The sequence below is a fragment of the Durio zibethinus genome, chromosome 15 (assembly GCF_047325235.1).
Source record: "Durio zibethinus cultivar Kanyao isolate XHJ-2024 chromosome 15, ASM4732523v1, whole genome shotgun sequence".
Classification (NCBI taxonomy): Eukaryota; Viridiplantae; Streptophyta; class Magnoliopsida; order Malvales; family Malvaceae; genus Durio; species Durio zibethinus.
Window position 1 is genome coordinate 19,575,656 of NC_143176.1, and position 22,216 is coordinate 19,597,871.

Consider the following 22,216-nt stretch of genomic DNA (forward strand, 5'->3'; position numbering starts at 1 on the left):
TAGTATTGTGTTGATGGTATAATTGACCATTTTGTTGCCTTCAGGATATTACATGCCAATTTGGTGCTACTTCTTGTTCTCACCTTATATGTTGTGGAACTATATGATCACTTTCTTGAGCTGATTTTCACTGATATGACAAACAGGTTATTTTCAATTGGGCTGCATAAATTTGGCAAGGGTTACCGGTGGAGTATATCGAGAAATGTACTAGTGGCTAGAACACCTACTCTGGTGGCTAACAATGTTGAAAAGTACTTTCTTCGATAGAGTTCCGTGAAAGAGAGGAAGAGAGCGAGCATCCATGAGGACCATGACATTACCTCAGTTGATAGCATCAGAATCGATGTGCCTGTGGAGCAAAATTGGGTTTCTCTGCCAGGTGGTCCCGTTCAACAGGTACCTGCACTGCAACAGTTACCCTTGCAAGCCATTTACCTGCTCGAGGAGGAGGGTCCTTAGAGTATCAAAACTATGGCTTTCCAATGTAAAGATAGATCAGAGCTCCAACTCCGTATATAAACCAAGTCCCTGTACTCAATAATGCAATTTGTTAAACATGATGTTTATTCGAACCATGAAAAGTAAAGCTGAAATTAAATTGTTCGAAAAGAGTCGTCTTTTTATCTGAAAACATTTTAAAAAAATGTTGCTGGAATAAATGAGATCTATGGAGGAGACATTGATTCTGCAGGTACATGTCTGAACTTCAGAAATATTCTGACTTCATTTTTTTTTCACTTTGGTCATTGGATGACTTGGAGAAGTCACCTTCCTATGAATAATAACATCAGAATATTTTTCTCCATGCTCTGATGATCAGAAATTTTTTCTTCTTGCTCTGATGATCAGAATATTTTTCTTCTTACTCGATGCCGTTCACACTTGCTCTGACACCCTTAACACTTTGAGATCTTTGAATGTTCTGGACAATTCTATATATTTTATCATAGCAGTATCACCCTTTATCTACAGCAACTTCATTACAAGTTATCTATTGTCAATGCAGGCATATATGAATTCTGTGAAATTATCCCCAAGTTCATATCTTGCTTCTTACTTTCTTCCATGTATTACCTAATCTATGGTGTAGCAGTGAGTGAGGGAATTTTATCTATTGCTTCATTTTTTTTTATCTTGATCAATTTCTCAGTGGATTTGGGCATTTAGCAAGTTGAACATGATGCAGAACAAATCATACTGTCATTTTGGACTGACTTGACTGTTACTAATTTTGAAGCTATGGCATTGCAGGTGGATGTAAACCTTGCAACAGGGGAAACAACAACTTTATCAACATCTTTGGTGATTCTCATTACGACCTTTATTCCCCTTGGGCCTTGGCCTCTCGCCCTAACCTGCCAACAAACTAGACTCAAGCGTCTTGCCTTAAATGGTAGTCCTCTTTATTTTGCTTTGTTTTGGATTTTCTCTTTTCTCAATCGTTCTATGGTTTATTTTGACATAAATAGCAATTAATCAATGACTTTTAAGAAGCAAAATTACAAAGTTTACTAGCAAAAAGCTCAAATATGTGTCTCAATAGAGCACCTACTAAAGATATACAAAAAAATAAAAAATAAAAAATTGAGGGGGCTTTTAAGTCGAGAAATTCTTGCCACAAGCCCACAACAAGACATTAAAATATACTTGCTGTAACGGTTCTGAGAAAAATGAAAATTATTTCCTAATTTGATTTAAAAGGTAAACTTGCCAACTTCATTTAACACTAACCACAAAGGAGATTCAATGCTACCAAGCTTACCGCATAAGGCTACATAATATATCATGCATATTCATAATAAGCTCCCAGCAAATTAGGGTAAAACAACTTAACATTCAATTCTTTAGCATTTTACAGCCCTAAGATTTCACAGCAAGACCTACTATTGTACGAAATCCAGATATTGGTCAGAAGAAAGCATGCATCCACATCACACACAGCAACTGAGCAGTATATATTCCACGGTATCCCAAAAGCTTTCTATTCTTTACATAGGATTTTTCTGCAACTGCCAACAACTAAAGGTCAGCTCAAAACATAGATCTAGGGAACTAAAGGAGAAGAATGCAAGGGGGCGAGGGAGATCGGTGCAAAGGGATGGTACAAATTGAGGGGGGGTTGTTCACTAAAATAGTAAGGTTAAAGAAGAAACTTACGCCCACTAGTAAACATATAATTATATAAAACAAGAAAAGATTCCAACCTTAATCAGTATTGTGAGACTGATCATGCTCGATAAAATCTAACGCATCTTCCTTGGAGACAACATTAACACGGCTCACCCTGTTTTTATGTGTCACACCATAAATCTGATCAGCAACTTTGACAAGCTCTGGTCGAAATGTGGTGGTTATGAATTGCGTATTTGCCATGTCCGCCAGACGACGAATCATATCTAGAGAACAAGTAATTAAGGATCCACCAGCAATTCAAAATTATTCATTTTTTACTTACATTTAAATATGAAGAAAAGACAAGGGAATGCAGTTCACATATACCAGAATTATACAAGACAAACCAAATGCTAAGAAACAAAATGATGATAGGCTAAAGGTAAATGAGAGGAACTGCAGCAATTTAAAAATTAACAACAGCTACTTAATCAGCTAATATTGTAAAGGCCAATCAACATACCATGGGAACACATTCTGATTAAAGACATTTCTAACCATATGAAACAAATCAATTCTGCAGGTTCTTTTTCCTTCGTTATTCTTCCGTACCAGGGGATAAAGTTTGAGTGGCAAAAAGTCGTAACCATGCAGTCTGCTGTGTATAATAATTTTACACAGGAATGCACGCTACAGTCACAGATGCATTTATCCACTTGACCTGACTTGACCTATGGAAAAGCTTCAGCCAGTAAAATGACCTGAATGGCCTTGACTTAATTGGCCAACTTTACCCATCCCAAGATGATACACGAGCAACCTGAACAAATAATGATGCAAACCAAACTGAAACCCATCCCAACCAACCTTTTCTCCATACAGCAATTAGGATTCAATTCCTCATGAGACAGCTTCCAATAGGGAGTTAATCAACCATAGAAAGTAGTGTAAGGATGGGACCGCAAGGAGCAAAAGGTTCATATTGCAGCAATTTGATGCTCAAGAAAAGGTAAAACATTTTTTGACCTAAATTGCGTGTTTCTTAACGAGACAATTCTAGGATTCATGGACGTGGGGTCTAAGATGGTCACAGATTTGGCACTAACCCCCAGATTTCCCCGCCTCTGAAAATGAAGAGTAGGTGAGGGAGCATAATTATGAAGAAAGAAATTTAAATAGAGAGGAAGCTAAAAATGGAACCATAAACAAATGTTAATCGTTGACAGAGCCAAATATCTATATATGGGAAATAGGATACTTCCAACAGCAGTCCGGTACTGAGGATCCAGGGCTGCATCTATCTCATCAAAAAGATAAAAGGGAGCAGGATCACATCGTTGAATCGCAAAAATTAACGTGAGGGCTACAACAGTTTTCTGTCCTCCAGACAACTGCTTCATTGATTGTGTCTCACCTTGCCCAGTAAAAGAAACCTACCACATGAATGACAAACTTAGAAACATTATATCCAAACGTATAAGAGGAAATGGAAAATGCTTCCAGATTCAGCTGTAAAATCTAGGAGTTCAGTGCAATAGGCCTATTTTCAAGCCTAACTTTCAGGTTTAAACTTCTACCACCTTTCCGAATACAGACCACATGAAAATTAACAAATATGAACTAGACCATTAATACTTCTACAGAGTACTACAAGTCAACATGGGCACCATCATAGCCCAGCAAGGTCAAGCAAACAACAAGCTTCAGTAGTTAACCATCTCACCTTTGTTAAAGAAAATAAATAACATTGTATAAACATACATACCTTCACTTTTACACCGATGTATTTCTCAACTCTTCCCTCCAAATCTGCCTCACGAGGTCCATCATCATCATGATCATCATCAGCAGCATGATCACCATCCTGTGGAAAAAAATATATAATACAATTATAGTGGAATTGCAATATTTACCGAATAAACATGCTAGTTCTTAACATAAATATGCTAACAAGAAAAACACGGTACTAAGCATAAAATTATCACTCTGCAAGCATAAAATTATCACCTATCGAAGAAAATGCGAAACAAAAAAAAAAAAAAAAACTTTTTTGATGCTCCAAAATCATAAATCCGAAGTGACAAGTCCACTAATCTACAGAACAATGAATTGGCTAGAGAAACAAATCAAACACAGTAGACAACAGATGAGAGAATATATCATTTAAAAGATTTTACAGAAAAATGAAACAAAAAATTAATAAACTTAAGAAGCCCCAACAAACCTTTTTCTTCATCATCACCAAATGGCCGTGACCACCTTGAACAAGTTCGGAGAATACTTCTCGAAAGTGTCGGGCAACACCTTTGAAAGTGCGTTCTATTGATTCATCCTTCCGCTGATCTAAAACTGCTATAAGTTCTTTAATTTTCTGTAAAAAATATATATAATCATATATATACAAGGTTAAGTGGAGCAAAGTTCAATTTGACAGCCCCATTTGCCGGGAAATTAAGGTTTAGTATGTACCTCATCACCAGAATCCAGCTCAGCCTGCCTTTTCTGCAGTTCTTCTCTTTGCTCTGTGAAATTTACGTACTGGTCAAGTGCTTTCTTGTTTACATGGCTGAACTGTTGCAGCTGCTCATTGCACCTATGAAGCATTTTCTGCAACTCTTTCATCTGCTTTCGCTTATACCTGGCAAAGAAAGAATTAAATAATTTAAAAATTAAAAAAAATATATATAACTATTTGAACACAATTGTAGTATATCACCAAGATAAGAAGATACTATCACAACTAAGGTAGACAATAAAACCACCCAATTTTATTACATATTAAATAGTATCAAATAAAACAAAGAAATACATGATGTACATTGATTAAAATACTCAAAAACATGCTAACCTCAACTAGAGGACATAAGAAATCCTTAAAAAAATATATTCAGAGATCAAATATCTGACAACTTTTATGAAGTCCAGATACCATTAGAGGTGGGAGGAAAGTAAAACTTCGGTTAGAAGATATACGTTTCAAAAGCATCTGATGACAAAGGACCCAACTCCCTTATTTTCTTTGAGTACTCCTCCTGCTTAGCAAGAAGATTACTCCTTTTACTTAACAATTGTTCTAACTCTTTTGCTTCATCCTGAAGTGTCCTCTCATAGGCATCTTCCAAACCCTGCACCAGCAAGCAATCTTCTCAGCAGTAACATTAAGCATCAAGGATTAGTGCTAAACATTATCAGAAAACTAGTTACCCTTAGATTGTTCTTTTCATCCTTGATTCCCCTAAGCTGCTTTGTTTGCTCATCAATTCTATCAGAAACTCCTGCAGAGCAAAATCAAAGAGAACAGTGAACATTAGATCTTAACACAATTACTTAATATTGTGGTACCTATTCAAAGCTCTTACTTTTAAGCTGTTGTGTTGCATCTTCAACCAATAATTTAGCATCCATCAGCTCCTGCCTCTTTAATTCAGCTTCATCAAGCAATGCATCAGCCTCTGCCACAGATATTATTGCTTCCAACTCTTGCTTCCGCCTCTTAAGGTTGGTTGTAAGATTTGTCTCAAGTTCTGCTTTTCTTGTTTCAGTCTGTCAATTGAATTGTACATGGAGAAAAATATGTTAAGTGCACTACATGTCATCGAGAAAGAAACCGAATAAGGTGCAGTGAGTAAACCTCAATGCGATCACTCCTGCAATTGATAAGCTGCTCCTTAAGATCTGTTATCTCAGGGTTCAATCTCGACAGAAGGTCCTTCTCTTCTGGTGTTAAGTGATCAATAAGCTCTGTGCCCATTTCAGCATGTTTCATCGCCATACTAGCTCTAAGCTGATCAATTTGCATCTGAACATCTGCAAGTGACTTTTTCTATAAACAAGTGACAAGAGTCAGTGCTGGTTGAACAAGATAAAATAATTATAAATAGCTAATAAAGAATAATCCCAATACAATTATAAAGTAAGTCAATTACAAGTTTTTAAATACCTTATTTTCAAGAGATTTAGATATATATTGCTTTTGCTTATTAGCATCGGCAATGTCCTGTTTATGCTGCTCCAGCAATGATTTGTCAAGAACTCGCTTAGCATCAAGTTGCTGCTGTTCAGTGACAAAAGCTGTAATTTTCTGTTCTAACTGTGAGCTAAATTAAGTTCAAACAAACCATAGAAGCATAGAAGGATTGATGGAAAATAATTCAGGATTACAAAGAATAAAGACCTACATAAATTCATGCATGGTAATTTAGTTAGATTTTTATTCCATCAATCATTCAAAATTAATGGCTCTGTTTCCAGACGATTTTTCAACATGGATAGTTCATCTAAAAATCCCAGTACTTACAAGGAAACAGTTAATCAACCATCATATTGAAAAGGTAAGAAGTCAGGTAACACTGTATAATCATGTTTAGCATGAAAACCAACACAAGCCTTGATTTTATGGGCAGAGAAAGAATAGATCCATGAATTAACCAATTTCTTCCTTTAAGGTTTCCCTAACTTCACAGCCCAAGAATTGAAGGAAATAAAGCTTCCATCAAGAATTAAGAAAAAGAGTATCTCATATCATATAGGTGACATAAGGAAACTATGCTTATCCAAAAAAGACATATGGAAACTAAAGATGTGCTGTACTTGTCTACCCACCTTAATACAAAGGCATGAAAATATGTACTAAGACAAACATTCAACCAGATTCAGAGTGAGGATCAGTACAACTGTGTAAATTACTCTGACTTCAGTTCATTTGAGAAGAGATTGAAGAAGAGCAAAGGAAATTCAGATCATCATGACTAAAACTCACCAAGCCATTCATTGATAAAGTGGATTATGCAGATGAAAGGAAAAATGACGCATAACAGCACAAGAGAACTCAAAAAATCCAAATTCTTTACTGACACAACTTACCCTTTACATGCATCAATAAAAGAACCAGTATGCTCATATTTAGATGTCTTGATGTAAATAAAATTCACATGAATCTGTCCATGTATACAGAATTCACAATGTTAAAAAATTTTTAGAAAGAAAAAGCATAAAAGCTAATTTCTTCATAGACTGAAATTTTAAACTGTTACCAACACACAGACACCAGAACCCAAACTCAAACAAAGTTAACACCTTGATGCAAAACGAACTGAGAAAACAGGTAACCTTAAACTGAGAAAACACAACAAAAACGATAGCATTAAAACTTAAACTACAGAAAAAGGATATTTTGAAGTTCTGAGCCAATTCCTTTCAGTTCTTCTTCCTTCTTATTAATAGACATCGTGTTTTGCATAATTATATTCATGAACTTTAATTTTGAGCGCCTATAATCATAAAATCCCCCAGTCATACCACCTTTTTTGCTAACTTGATCACCTGTAATCAAATGACCAGGAAAATGTTATAAAATTAGAGAAATAAGCCTAAGCCAAACCAAAGAATAGAAGAAACAATCATTGCTAACCTTCCAAAGTTATGCAATCCAGACCATCAGTTCGGGCAACTCTTGTTGCCACATCAATATCCCGGCAGATCACTGTTCTACCAAATACCTGAAAAAGGTAGAATACACAATATAAGGGGATGAAGAGAATGGTGAGAATACATTCACACATTCTAGCAATAAGGAAAACATTATAATCACCAATAAGACTTCTTAATCTTATCCCAATAAGGGATGAAACCCAACTTAGGAATTTCTTTTTCTTTTTTCTTTTTTTCTTTTCAGCAAACTTTACATCTTATTAGGTCATTTACAATTTTCCATTGATTTTTAATATCACAAAAAAGGGTTAAGATATTAAAGTAAACAAAACAGCAATCCCCACTTCCACCCCCACTTTCTGAGCTAAAGTGGTCAGCCAAATATTTAAACGATATAGAAACATGGTTAAACAACTTCAATCATATTAAACCTATCTATCTAGGTCCAATAGCAAAGATGATGCTATCTCTGAGCAAATATTAAATCATTGTCTCTAACAAGGAATAACCATCCAATGCTTTACGCACAATGCAGGGCCGCACAAGGCGAAAAATCTGTCAAAATTCCTCATATTGAAGAAATAGACTACTCTTCATTTAAGTGGTGCAATGGTAAAATCAAATTTTCTTTCTCAATTATTCTAAGTGTCAAATTTGGCTCTATAACATCTAACCAAGTAAAAAAAGGCAAAGTTGTAAAACATGAAGGTAAACACATGGACCAAGGTAAGAATGATTAAAGATGCAAAAGCAAATCAACTTCCTATGACAAAATTAGCTATATAGACATTAATTTACCCATCAATTTACTCATCGAATAAAGGCCCTGACCAAAGGCATAGACATCAAGAGAGAGAAAAAAAAGAGGAATTCCTAAAGCTAAACGTAAATTTACTAAATTTCATCTTAGTTCTTGCAGGTATCCATGCTCATGCTCATTCAAGAAACAGACTTAGGTGGAACTGACCTGTGCAAATGCTGGAGCAAATTTGGGAGAAAAATTCAATTTCTTTAACAGAGGTATCACGTCAGAACTTTGTGGATATGTAACATGTGGAGCCTTCACACGGTTAAGTGGTATAAAAGTAACACGTCCACCTTTCAGTGAATTAAGATGTCGAATTATCTGGGTCGATACCTCATCCTTTTCAACTACCACTTGAAATAAGCTGTGGAAAACAAGATTAACACCATGTAAAGCTCAGCATGCAAAAAGGGAAGTCAAACAGTCATTGAAATAAATTGCAATCTTAGAATAGAAACATCAGCAGATTATACCTGTTTCCAGCAGTTACTTCAACTGCAGTAAAAAACTTCTCATCACACTTAAGCAGCTCAATAATTGGACCAAACACTCCACCAATATTATATTCTCGGCAGATCCTCCTAATAGAATTCAGCCCTCTCCTCACATCCTGATAATATTAAACAAGAGGCAAAGAAGAAAAAGGTAAAAAATATTAAAGGTCAAATAAAAAACTGCCACCTAAGAATCTATTTGCCAAGAGTAAAGCTTTCTAAAAATTAAAGCCAAGGGGGGGCAAATATTAAAAATTAAGAGCCCCTGATTGTTTCTAATACTTTTACAGCAGAAAGAAACACAAGAAGTTCATGAAAAGATAAAAAAAAGACAAAAATATACTATTGAAGCAATGTTTGAACAAAAATTATACTATTGAAGCAAAAAATTTCTAAGTTTTGAACAAAATAGAAAGTAAACTGCAAATGTTTTGGATTTCCTTTTATAACAAAATAACAACAGTCTAGTCCACAAGAAAGGACATTGCATGTACTGTATTGGAGTTAAAACAGATTCTTTTTATGCATACAGCAAAGATGAATGTGTATACAGTTGTCATGGACCTAGGATTAAACCCAAAAAAATCTAGCCTTTAGATGATAATATCATCCCTCCATATATGCTTAAGACATCACAAGCACTTTGACTCAACATGACAACTTCTTCACATGCCAACTCTGCCGTCCAATCCATGGCAACCTAGCCACAGGACCAACACTCTTTTATAAAACAGGTAAAATAGTGCCCCTAAGTCCGCATAATAGTACGCTAGGGTGGCTCATACCATTTGCCATAATCTTGGGAATCAAACCTAAGAGACTGCCCTATTAGTTAAAGATATCCTCCCTCTATATATGCCAAGACATCTGTAATACACATCCAATGCAAGATTCAAAGACATACTTGCACTACATGACATAATGCCCAGATCCCATGTAACAATAGGCCCATTTCAAAAGTATGAATTGGATATCTCTCTCTCTCTCTCTCTCTGTCTCAGACACACACACATACCTAGGATAAAAACAAAAGGTAAAAAATAACAATTTTATCGATATGAATAAAGAATATATGATGCAAAACATCTAAAGCGAGTTCCATATGAGCAAATTAGTACCATAATAATAGGGTTTTTCCTTTGATTCCCATTATCGTAATACATCACATAGGATGAGGAATCACTCTGCTAATAGTGAGAAGAGCCTTCTCTGGTTTTTATTTCTTTCAGCAACAGGAAGGATTCTCCTTTCCAATGTTTGATTTTGACCAAATCAAACCTAACCCTGTAAATTCATCCTCAATATTTAATGCCTTTTGATTTAAGCCATTAATTATAGAGGGTTTATCTCCAATACTTAAAAAAAAATGAAAACAATACCCTCTCTGAGTCACCATATGTTCTTGTTAAGCATCCATCTAAAAAAAATGGTAATAGGTGTAGAGGCCCAACTATAAAACCACAGCAAACTCAAGATTAGCCAGTGTGAGATAACATTCGCCCTCATGTGTAGGCCTTACACTAACAATTGATACAAACAGACCTAACAGGCTAACACATGAACAAACACATAAGGAGCAGCAAAAAATAACGACGTAAAAATCTAGGCAATGATATCATGTGAAGCATCCAACATAAAACCAATTCCCAATAGGAGAGGTCCAACTTAAACATAGAGCCACAGCAAATTTGAGACGTAATCAATGTGGGATAAGACCACGTAACAGTTCTTATTAATTTTTGGACACTTCTCTTCCTCTCTCTAACTCTTTCGACCTTTCCATCTTTTCCCATTTCAATACCATCATTGTCATTTTCACCAATGATACTGACTAGCTTTATTTACTTTCATCTACTCTCTAATCGATGTTCTCAAATAGATCTTCAGATCTCTCTAGCATATAATTCTATCACTAAAGGTTGAACGAAATTTGTTTCTCTGAAGAAGCACCCACGAGCACATCCTTGCAAGAAGAAACTGGTAAGAGATTGCAAGAGCATCCAACAAGCTCTACCTATTCACAGATGGGTTACCTGCAAGATGCTGTGATTCTTGGTAAATTTTATATACTATAGTTTTGTGTTATTTTCTTTATTTTTTGGTTTCATTATTGATACTTTTCTTTTGGGTTGGGGATAGGCAATTCCAAGGCAAGAATTGCATAGGATCAACATGTAATCTTTTGTGTATGTGGAAGGGTCAACTTCTGAAAATTTTAGATTATTGAGAACAATGAGCTAGGTAATGGATGCCTTGAAGAATAGTATTCTATTGGCTGTTGATTAGGCATTGGATCAATCCCCCTACCAAAGGGAGGAAGAGTTGAAACTCTCTGCCAGGAAGAACCTCCCATATTGCATCATAGCTGGAAGAATGGTGGCGAAACTGGACTGCTTGGCTTTGTGAAGGAAGTTTTGCACTAGCTACTAGGTGATGTTGGTTCATGCAAAGGTTTTGAATGATCGAAGCTATTATGGGAAAACTAAACTAGGGCTTGAGTGGCAATGTGCACAGAAAAGAATGGGTGAAGAAGAGATAAGGGTAGAAAAGATAATGAAGAAGACCAAAAGGACAAAAATAAAGTTAGAGAGAGAGAGAGAGAGAGAACATACAGTAGGCAGAGTTATTATTTCACTAAAAAATTAACAGCATAAATAACAAGATGTTTGGTTATAATATTGAAAAAACTAAGCTACAGGTAATTTTCACAAACCATCAGAGCACTAAATTCAATTTCCACTCTTTCTTATGACATAATTACTTAGTAAAACACACCATGTAATATGACTTGGCTGAGTTCTTTCATTACTAGGGTGTGCACCAAGCAAAGAGATCTAGCGAGCAACTGACAAGCAAACATGAAAGAGAATAAAAGAGAAAGTAATCACTCACTCCAGGAGTTGCATGATCGAGGCTCTTCTCTGCTTTCTCAACTTCTGCTTTCAGATTATCAATTTCAGCCGAAAGTTTACTTTCTTTTTCCCATAAGGACCTAGCCAGATAAAAAAAAAAAAGAATCCCGTTAAATATTTGAATATTGACTAGAGATAAACTAAAAGTTTCCTAGGACATACTTCCTTTTATCCTGAAGCTTGTCTCTTTCTGTTTTCTGAGTGTTGAATCGAGACTGTGAGATTGAAGATTCTAACTCTTTGATTTCACTTTTGCGACCTTCAATAGAATCATCCAAGCACTTCAATTCTTCGTTAAGCTTAAAAATTTCCTCCTGAAGTTTTTGCTCCTGAAAAATACAAAGGTATTAGTCAAGTGCTACCAAAAGACAAAAGCAAAGCAAAGGAAGTTATAAATCAGAGTAACATAACAAAAGAACGAGCCACTCATGCACAAAGAGATACAAGGAAAGGCAAGAAACAAGGGATGCAGACAAATGAACAGTATATGTCATTATTTAGGATTGATTCCTCCAAAAATTAGCCAGCATAAACTTGGAAAAAAGGTATATCCAAGTGGAAGTAAGCTGAGTCAACATATGGCAATCAAGAATTTACATCATTTAAAACCGTTATACAAGTTAATAATCATTTACAACCCATACCCCAACCAAATGTCATGTCTTGCCACTAAGCTAATATCCTAGAGGCACTGATAGAATCCAAGTAACATTCTTTACTTGCACAAAGAACATCATAGCTGTTTACAAAATGACTTTCATGGAAAAATATTGCTGTACAGTTTCAAATAATAGAAGTGAAATATGGTATCCATTATCATGCCATAGAAAATGTAAATACTAGCCTCTTTTCCAAGTCAAAGACTCTTCATGATGATCCAACAGGTTGCACCATGAAGCCAATTAAATATTATCGAACTATTAAATATTACAGCATGCATTATTTACGCTAGATATCATTGAATGTGATGCAACATTATTAATACAAAATGGCATCATTATATCAAATAATCAAAACTATCATAAGCATCAGTAGATTAAGATGGAGATCAAAAAAATATATTCATTTCATTCAAGCTTTTTGACCCTTCCCTCTAATATTGCTTCTCCATTTAGATGCATTTTCCTGATTGCATTGACAAGATAAAGTGCTCACATGCTATCTACCATAAAGAATATACTGACAACAATCCAACATAAGATCTCAAACTAAGTAATATGTTCAAAATCAATGTAAAAACAACCTGCATCAAATTTGAAGAAAGCACCCGTTCCAAATCAGCAATTTCCTTCTGAAGCCATTTATCACGAGCAGCTTTACTGGAAAACTGAGTAGCACGGCCTTGTTTTTGATAAAGAATGCTAAGCTGCTTTTCACGCTCCATGATCCTATAAATTATCAGAAATAATCATAAAAAACCAAGAAAAAATCCATAAAGAATATTGTCTGGAGGGCAGAACCATTCCATTATTTTAGGTACAAAGGCAATTGCAATAAAGCACAAAAAAATGAGTAAAGTCACTGCTATAAATGTGGTGAAGTTCAACAAAAGAAAATTATTACATTTTTTGCTTAAGACTGAAAGGGCAGCTTATGAAGTGCAAACTAGGATCATCGTACAGTTGTCAATAAAAGGAACTCAGCTTAACATAAAGTGCTAATCTTAAAAATACTGCCTAGGAAACCAACTTCAAGCATTTTTGAACTTGGCATCTGGCGTCTGGAGATTATAAACATGTGACTAAATGATGGCCCCTCCGTTATAATCAACATAATATAAATTGAGTACAGACATACCCCTTTGTTATATTCTCTTCTTTTTTTACTTGGCTGTCATACAGGGGTTTAATCCTGTTAAGCTCCTCTGTTGAGTCCTCTATTTCCTTCTGCAGTAGAAGAAGCTGTTTGATTGCATCTTCCTGAAAGTATTACAATAATATACCAAAAACATTAAAAATTTCCCCCTTTGTAAAAAACTGAATTAAGGAGGGAATTCTGCAAGATAATAATACTTTGGCTTGCATGTTCCCAGACATCCTCTCTTGTAGATCTTTTACATCAAGTTCAAGTGCAGTCTGCTTCTTTATAGCTTCCGCTTGTTGAATTTCTAAGGCTTCCTTGTCTTTGTTTAAACTTTGAAGCTCCTTTGTTAGATCTTTAGACATCTTGTCTAAGTCCTTAAGCCTTTCATGGGAATCCAGCACAGCATTATACATTTCAGCTGATGTTTCAGAAACCTTGGCTCGAACTTCTTCTACCTGAATTAAAAAATAAGTCATAGAAAGGAGAAGAGGAATTGCACCCATGGATCAAAACAGATTGAACAAGTCAACATTCACACAAAATACATCAGGTATGATTGTCGTAACAATCTGTGCACTAAGCTTCACTGTTGACCAAAGAACTTGAAAATAAATGACCTTCCATTTTCAAGCACAGCATGCTCTCACAATGTTAGGTCGAATATTCCTCATTCCAAGCAAATTTTAATATCAAGTAAAACACCTTTTTTTTACCATAAGAACCTAAGATGGAGGCTAAGCTAAGAAAATTTGGTACTTAAAATTATTCCACTCACCACGTGGATAATAAAAATTATCCAACTTGTTTAATATGGCAGATAACCACTGTATGCCTTCTAAATAAGCACATAGGGACAAACTGACATATGCACATGTGCTTACACACAGAAAGAAGAGCCTATTACACGCAAGGGAAAAGAAAGAGGAAATGTAACAAAAGATGAACATAGAAAACAGGAATATATAAGCATATAGAGAAGAAGAAGCATGCATCTATATTTGTGCATGTTTGTACAAGTCTACAATGAAAATAATTAAACACAAATGTTTCCAAGTGTGATAAAATCTTATGGTTAAGATGCACACATTTTGAATGGGCGATGGTATTAGAATTCTTATAGAGGCTCATTTTGAGTGACAACAAAATCTGAGAAAGCTACAAGACAGCATTCAATCTCAAATACTATTCACTATCTCAATTGTATCAACAAGTACTTAGCACATAAAGGAAGAATAGTTTTTTATGGATAACTATGAAGAAAGTAGGCATATTGGCACATCAGAAACCATTTGGGCCCATCAGATCAAAGCTATATTCATACCAATTTAATCTCATTTTTTACCTCCTAGGAACTCTTTAGAAAAGAAAAATAAAGCATATAAACTTCAACTTGTGTGTCCAGCAAATTGGCAACATATATATAGATATATAAATGTATGTATATTTGAGTGTGCGTCCAGCAAAGTAATAATATCCCCCAGGTATATATAAAATAATTCATCAATGTATAGAAAACGGTAGGATGTTTACAATTTTGTCGGAAAACATGTAAATTATTTCATAGTCATTTCTTCCAATAGTAATGGCTAGATGGTTATGCATGTGTTTAACAACAGAAGTTCACATGGAAGCATGCACACACATCACTTCTTCAGTGGTATATCTTTCACCAAATGTATGTACTAGTTAACACTCTGATTAGCAGTAACATTGTCCATGCACCTAACATTAAACTAACCTCTTCCAATTTATGCCGAGCATCTTGAAGTTCTTTATCATAAATGGTGTATTCTAGTGACTTTCTCTGCTTGTCAAGCTGCTGATATTTTCTAAGCTCTTCTTTCTCTTCATCCAGTTCTTTTAATCTCTCATCTAAGTACTGAACCACTTGTATTATTTGCTTCCTTTTATTACCTGCTTAACAGAAAAAATAAATGTAGCAAAGAAAAAAAAATGCACGGACGCATACTAGGATATATAATAATAGAAAGAGAGAAAGAGAGAGGGAATTCAATAATGACTTGCCAGTTTCCTGCATGATTTTCAAGCTTTCACGACGTCTCTCTTCATAAACTCGAGTACCACCAATTTCTTTCAGTAAGTCCAGCCTCTCTGAATCTTTCATCAATGTCAATGATGCTATCTATTGACCAGCCCACAATGTTTTATAAGTTAAACGTAGAAAATGAAGCAGCAACAGCTCCACTGAGCGAATTTTCAACAAGATTGGCAGTTACATGTGATTAAATAACAGAAGCTGCTTACCTTGCCTTGTTGCACAACATAATAAGGATTAGAACGAGAGAACCCAGCACTTTCCAGTAAATTCATAACTTCTGTTTTCCTGCACATTAACTTCTTGTATTATTCAACAAAGATTAACCATGGGAAAGGTTGTAAGGCCCATACAACAAAATATAGAGAACATTAACCACTTTCAATTACTAGAAGAAGAAGAAGCTCACGTAATATGCTTTCCATCCAAGAAGTACTCATCTTTCTTCAACCCAATTGTTCGACGTAGGCGTACCTCCTCCTTGTCAACCTTTTCAAAAGAGCATACGCATGCTAAACATTTTAATACAATGCCTAACAATTTATTATCTAGTCATAATCTACTCGTATCACTATCATTCAAAATAAATCATAAAAGACCATATTAATGCCAGAATAACCACATCATAGCCCTATTTTTGGTCTCAACAAGTTTTTATTGATATGATTCATCTGAGATCAAATGAACACCTTCCAACTCCAGTTTCCATGACATGAGGCAGAAGCAAAAAGTTTTTCGCAAAGAATTACCATAGCAAAGACACTCTTCAATCTTCATGCTACTATAAGATTAACTAGTTAAGGCAGCAAAGAGAGGGAGACCTCCTAGGCTGAATATAAAGCACAATGGAAAGAAACTAATTTCTGAAAAGCTATAATATTGGAATTAAGTTTGTTGATGGCACAATGTTTAATAATTTTAGAGAATGCCAACCCTGGTTATCATTCTTGATTCAGCCAATTGGAAAACAAGTTAAAGTTTGCATTCAAAGAGCAAGGCTCAGTGTGATGGAGATAAGGTTGACATTGTGAATGGTATTATTCCCCATAGGTTGGTTTTTAAAGTTTGTTATGGCCTTATATTCAGGTTGCATGTTACACAACCTATTGCTAATTGGTTCTAGATGGGAAACTTGACACAGTATCAAAGCAGCTTAGATCATGTCTATTATTGTCTCTTTCGTTCTACATCAATTTTAGGGTTTTTCAATGAGCCCTTTCCCTATTTTGGCATTTATATCACCTTTCTCAACATCCATTGATGGACTTTGATCCCTTTTGTATGCCAAGTTTCAATTTCTCAGAATTCATAGCATATTTACACATTCAAAGTGCAAAGGTTCCTCATGAATGAGCCAAGCTTAACATGTATCTGGTAGGGTATCATTGTAACAATGTATCCAAGACAGCATCAAGACTAAGGATGGACAGAGTTGCCATGATTAACCATGGCAAAAAATTTTCTTTCCACACTGAGGAATTGGTACAAAAGGATGGGAAAAAAATTAACTTACTTAAGCAAAGCACCGTTCACCTTATTGTCTGAGTACTGTTACCAATTGTCATTTTAAGGTATGTCTTTTTGGGTTACTTTCTTGAACTTTATTTGTATGGATGAAATTAGACTTATTTAGGGGCTAGCATTCAGTCTATTCAGGATTTTATGCTACATAAAAAGAACTTATATGATTAATAAGGGTATTTGGATCTTGTCAGAAAAAAGTTCAAGAAAAAGCCTTCTCTTTCACACCCTGACCTTAGAAGCCAGGAGAGCAGTCCCTTTTCACTCTGTATTTGATCTCCTCTGCTCTCCTTATATTATCTTACTCTCTACCTCAATAACTGAGGGGTCCTTTTCATCATCACAACATTAGTAGAGGAGAAGATGCTAGGCTCAAAAATACCCTTAATAATGTGCATTTCATCACAAAAACCAAAAGAAACAAAAGGACCTAATCTGGGATAAACTACCAACTCAGAAGGTAAGTTGCTTCATCCAAAATCCTAGAAATGGACTAAATTTTGAAAGCTTGCATTCAAAAGCCAAATGATAGTAAGAGTTAAGAGGCAGCACTTGGCATTTTTACAAATACAGAAAATTTGAATAGCAGTCACCAGGAATCATTTAAGAATTATCTAGAAAGAGATTATGGTTATCAGAGGAATATTTACAGAACTTATAACAATATACAAAGTTTAAACAGCCAACTGCAAGGAACAGTTTGAGGAAGAAGGTTCTACAGGTTGAGAATTTACCAGTGATTGATTTAAGAATCATCCAGAAAGTGGCTTTGGTTATCGAAGGAATATCTAAAAGAGGACCTAAGTAATCATAGTCTATTCAGATCTCCTAAAGCATCAGAAAGATAAATAAAATAAAATAGAACATATTGAAAATTTCCATCATTAGGCCCCAGAAACCCTTTTTATTTTCTCATGCTCTCCAATTCTTTCTAGAGACAAAACCAGATAGCCAATACATAAATCAACAGTCAGTCATTATCATGACCTAAAAGATTTAGTCATTTTTCAAAGCATTAATGTCTTTCTCTGCAAATAAGAGAACACCTTGAGCATTGTTATTCAAAAGAATGATGGCAAAAAAAATAAATAAATAAAATGGTCCGATCATCAAGAGAAAGCAAAAGAAACAATCATCTCAAAATGATACAATTTAGGTTAATTTTTACATTTAAATTTTAAACACCACAGAGCAGCATTGATCACCAACTTTGCTAACAACCAAAATAAACCCTAACAGGAATAAAAAGTATAAGAGAACATCACAGACATTCATCTACAATAGAAAAATAGTGGTGTCATACAACTTTCCTCTGCCAAAGAAAAGAAAAAATGAGAAGTAACACGTTATTACCGGGATACGATTGTCAGAATTATCAAAAACAATCTCCACAAATGCAGATAAAACCTGGTGTCCTGCACCTTCCTGTTTGATTTGGCATATATTAAAATTAAAGAATGAAAGATCCACATCAAAATAGTTTAAAGGAAATGTACTGTGAAACATACATGTAACAGTGCCTGCCTATCTTCACTGCGCAGATTCTGGAAGAGGTCACTCAAAACAAAGCGAATTGCTACGATAAAAACCATAAGAGAAAGTTCAATGTCATTTGGTTTTAAGAAGTACCAGTCAACAAATAGAAGTGAAGTAACATAATTAAAGTATAGTTACCATGGAAAAAGTTTGTTTTGCCAGATCCATTAGCACCAACTGCAGAAGCAATTATTTAAATAAATATCAAATGTTAGACATAACATCACCTAATTTCAATAGTGCAGTGTCAGAATTGATAACAGATTATAACTCAGACATCAAGGTAGACAAAATAAAAGACTTTACAGAACACAGAAACACACACAAAAACAAAGAATATGTACATGTCCATGAAAGCAAAGTGCAATAGTTTATTTATTTCAAAGCATTATAAGCCCACCTCAAAAACCACATGGGTAACATTGGTTACAGATAAAGCATCAATAAAGTTCCCAATGATCTTCATACTATAATTGTAATATAAAAGTTTATTTTCTTTAATAATGGGAAATTTTCACAAGCACATGATTAATTAAGGGCATTCTTCCAACCAAAAGCAGGAGAAAAGTGATTCCCCTGCAAATTCTAAACCAAAATTTCCATTAAGACAAAGTTAATGAAACTATCTGATTATTTAATACTTTTCAGGGTCCAAAGAAATTACTTGCAAAAAATATGTTGAACACTTCTCCATACAACTAAATCAGTGTACTTTTGAAATCACAAAAAAATGAAACAAGTACGAAAATGCAAAAGACAGGAATTTCATATAATGCCCTCTATAGTTGTCTCCAACAAGCAAAGAAAAATATCAACTAGCATTTTTTAAGGAAATACAACATTACCAACACAATTAACTTTAGGACTGAAAGGCTCAGTAGCAATCTGCTCCCTGTAGCTTTTGAACCCTTCTATAATAACCTAAATTGATATAAAAGATAATAAAAAATAAAATAAAACTCATCAAAAAATGAACTGAAGGCAGAAATTTCAAAACTAATAAGCCAACTCTACCACAAACTAATGATCACCTGTTTTATAAACATGATGAACTACCGAATTAGCCAGTCTCTGTAAGAGAATTTGGAAGAATACAGAGTCAGTAACAATTACCAGAAATGATAGATAGTATTACGTTACCTAGAATGTAAGAGTAAGTTCCTCAACATTAGATGAATAAAGAAATGAAGAAATAAATAAATAAAGACGAATACACATCATAAAGCAACAATACCACATCCTAAACACTATGCCTACACATTTAACAACTTTAAAAGCATCATCTCGTTATTACCTAACAATAAGTGTGTTTGGGATACAAAACAAATAGTACTAAGATTTTGAATAATTTAAAATTAAAAACCATATTCTTTTTCATGTCAAAATGAATGGTTTAAACATAAAAACTATGTTCGAAAGTGCTCCTCATTTTAGCTATTTGTTCATTTTTAGTTAAGTATATGATTTAGCTTTTCATTGTTTACTAGTGTTTTTTAGCAACTTTCGAGGAAGTTAAAGCGGAAAAGCAAACAAACAAAGCCTAAATTATTCTCTTTCTGAATTCACTTTTCACTTTTTTCTTTCAAATGCTGTACAATTTATAAACTCCAAAACTATAACATAATAAAAAAATTTTAAAAAATCAGACCTCTCTAGCGTACAGAAATCATCGTCATTCTTACAAACAGAAAAATTCAAGTAATAAAGCTCCCACAACGAAAAAAAAAAAAAACAAAACAAAACCACTTCCAAAAATCATCTCCAAGCATGAAAAACAGCAGTGAAATCCATCAGCAGTGGCTAGGGTTTCGAGTGCTTGGAAATTTCCAAATCAAGAAACAAAAAAAAAAAACCCCAGCCAAACAACAAATAAATCGAAAATATCACAAATTATCTACAGGAATTTTCACTCTAGGGTTCTTAACAACTAAACTATTTTTTTTAAAATAAATTGCAGTTAAAAAGCGTAATAAATCGTAAAAGAAATTGATGAAATTAATGTTATAAAAACTTACAGCTAAGAGCAGCTAAGTTGAGTTCATGTGCCTCGAAGAGGAAAATAGGGAGAAAGGATATTGACTTGCAGTGGAAAAATGTAGGAGTAAAGGCAGCTCAGTTTTTTTCTTTTTTTTTTTCCTTTTCCGGTTTTTTAGGTGCCAAGGTTTTTATTGCAAGGCGACTGCAGGGTGCGCAGGTTAAGGGGTGTGCGCATGGGATGAAGTTTAGACAGGTTCGCTCGCGTATCGGTGGGAGGCAAAAAAGTGCAAAATTATGGGCTGCAAAACTGAAATTATTTCTGGATTTTGTTATGGTGCGCCTTAAAAGGGCGTATTGTGAATGATTGTAATCGGACTGTTTGTTTATGAGATTTTGCTATCCCTGGAGAGAATAAGACTCGCTTGCAAGGGCACGGCTAAATGTAACGAAAACATAGTGATTTCGAATATTTATATAATATAAAATATAAAATTTTATATATTTATATTATATTTTATATAAAAATTATGTATTATAATTTTTTATGATATAAAAATATAAAATATATATTTTTTAATTTTATTAAATTTAAATATAATTATTATTAAAATTTTAAATTACGTTATTTTTATATTTTATATTCGTATCATATTTATATTTTTTTATTATATCATATTTTAAATTATTAAATCAACATGATATAATGTTTAAATACGAAATATAAAAAAAACAAAAAGAATAATTATGGAAAGATTTTAGCAATATTTTTTTAATCTTAAATTTAAATTTGATTGTAATTCATTTTAATCTTTAATATATTTTTATTTATTATTTTTATATTTTGTATAAAAAACTTATTTATAAATAAAATTTTTATGTATCTTTAAATTTTCACATATGTAAAGTTTCACTTCCAACTAATCATCAAACATGTTTAATTACAACAACCCCAATCAAATTTTCTAACCCATTATAAAGTTGATTTTACAAATTATAAAATTGTATGAATATCATGACATGTTAAAAATTCAACTCTTCTTTTTTTATTTTGATTTCTATAAAGAGATATAAAAAAATAGTTTATATATTTTCAGATTTTTTCAAGAACAATTATAAGAAATTCTTAAAAAATGAAAAATTTTGAAAATAAAAATAAATAATTAATTCTTGAAATAGGAAACATATTTTAAATCAACTCTAAATAATTATATTACCTAATAAATCTCTAGGACTTCTAAATGCATCATCCAAATTTCTCTATACACCTAATCAATTTTTTTTTTCAAAAACACCTATATAACAAATATCAAATTTATCATTTAATAAATTACAATTTTACAGTATTTTTCTTCTTTTCCTTTTTTTTTTCCCTCTTTCATCCTTCTTTTTCTTATATCCAATTGAATCTTATTTTTTTTATATTTTTATAAATCTATTTTCGAGAATATAAATAATTTTTGAAAATTTATATTCGAAATTTATTATTTATTTTCAAAAATAAATTTCTAAAATTTATGTTATGTTTTTCATAGATGGATTTTCAAGAACCTTAAAAGGTTTCTTGGAA

The 22,216-nt window shown here is 33.7% G+C and overlaps 1 protein-coding gene across 1 annotated transcript; it reads right to left on the reverse strand.

Annotated features, from left to right (window-relative positions):
• Positions 1-1,662: 1,662 nt before the first annotated feature.
• On the reverse strand, positions 1,663-21,017 carry TTN7 (Structural maintenance of chromosomes (SMC) family protein). Its single transcript, XM_089744717.1, has 30 exons — positions 20,688-21,017; positions 19,704-19,743; positions 19,518-19,593; positions 18,811-18,849; positions 18,645-18,712; positions 18,490-18,561; positions 16,025-16,104; positions 15,825-15,903; positions 15,585-15,702; positions 15,298-15,473; positions 13,769-14,014; positions 13,554-13,675; positions 13,000-13,144; positions 11,919-12,085; positions 11,737-11,836; positions 8,824-8,960; positions 8,513-8,714; positions 7,526-7,613; positions 7,287-7,437; positions 6,056-6,206; positions 5,747-5,938; positions 5,475-5,658; positions 5,320-5,390; positions 5,089-5,240; positions 4,585-4,753; positions 4,340-4,486; positions 3,881-3,979; positions 3,374-3,548; positions 2,208-2,399; positions 1,663-2,012 (listed from the first exon to the last, which is right to left on the reverse strand). The coding sequence occupies exons 2-29, from the start codon at positions 19,716-19,718 to the stop codon at positions 2,209-2,211; spliced, it is 3,612 nt and encodes a 1,203-aa protein (XP_089600843.1). The 5' UTR covers positions 19,719-19,743; positions 20,688-21,017; the 3' UTR covers positions 1,663-2,012; position 2,208.
• Positions 21,018-22,216: the final 1,199 nt, after the last annotated feature.

Coding starts and splice junctions, on each gene's coding strand:
- TTN7 (XM_089744717.1), bottom strand. Junction 18,713..18,810: donor CAAAACAAACTTTTTCCATG/GTAACTATACTT, acceptor TTTTTATCGTAG/CAATTCGCTTTGTTTTGAGT. Junction 15,474..15,584: donor GAAAATCATGCAGGAAACTG/GCAAGTCATTAT, acceptor TCTGTTAAGCAG/GTAATAAAAGGAAGCAAATA.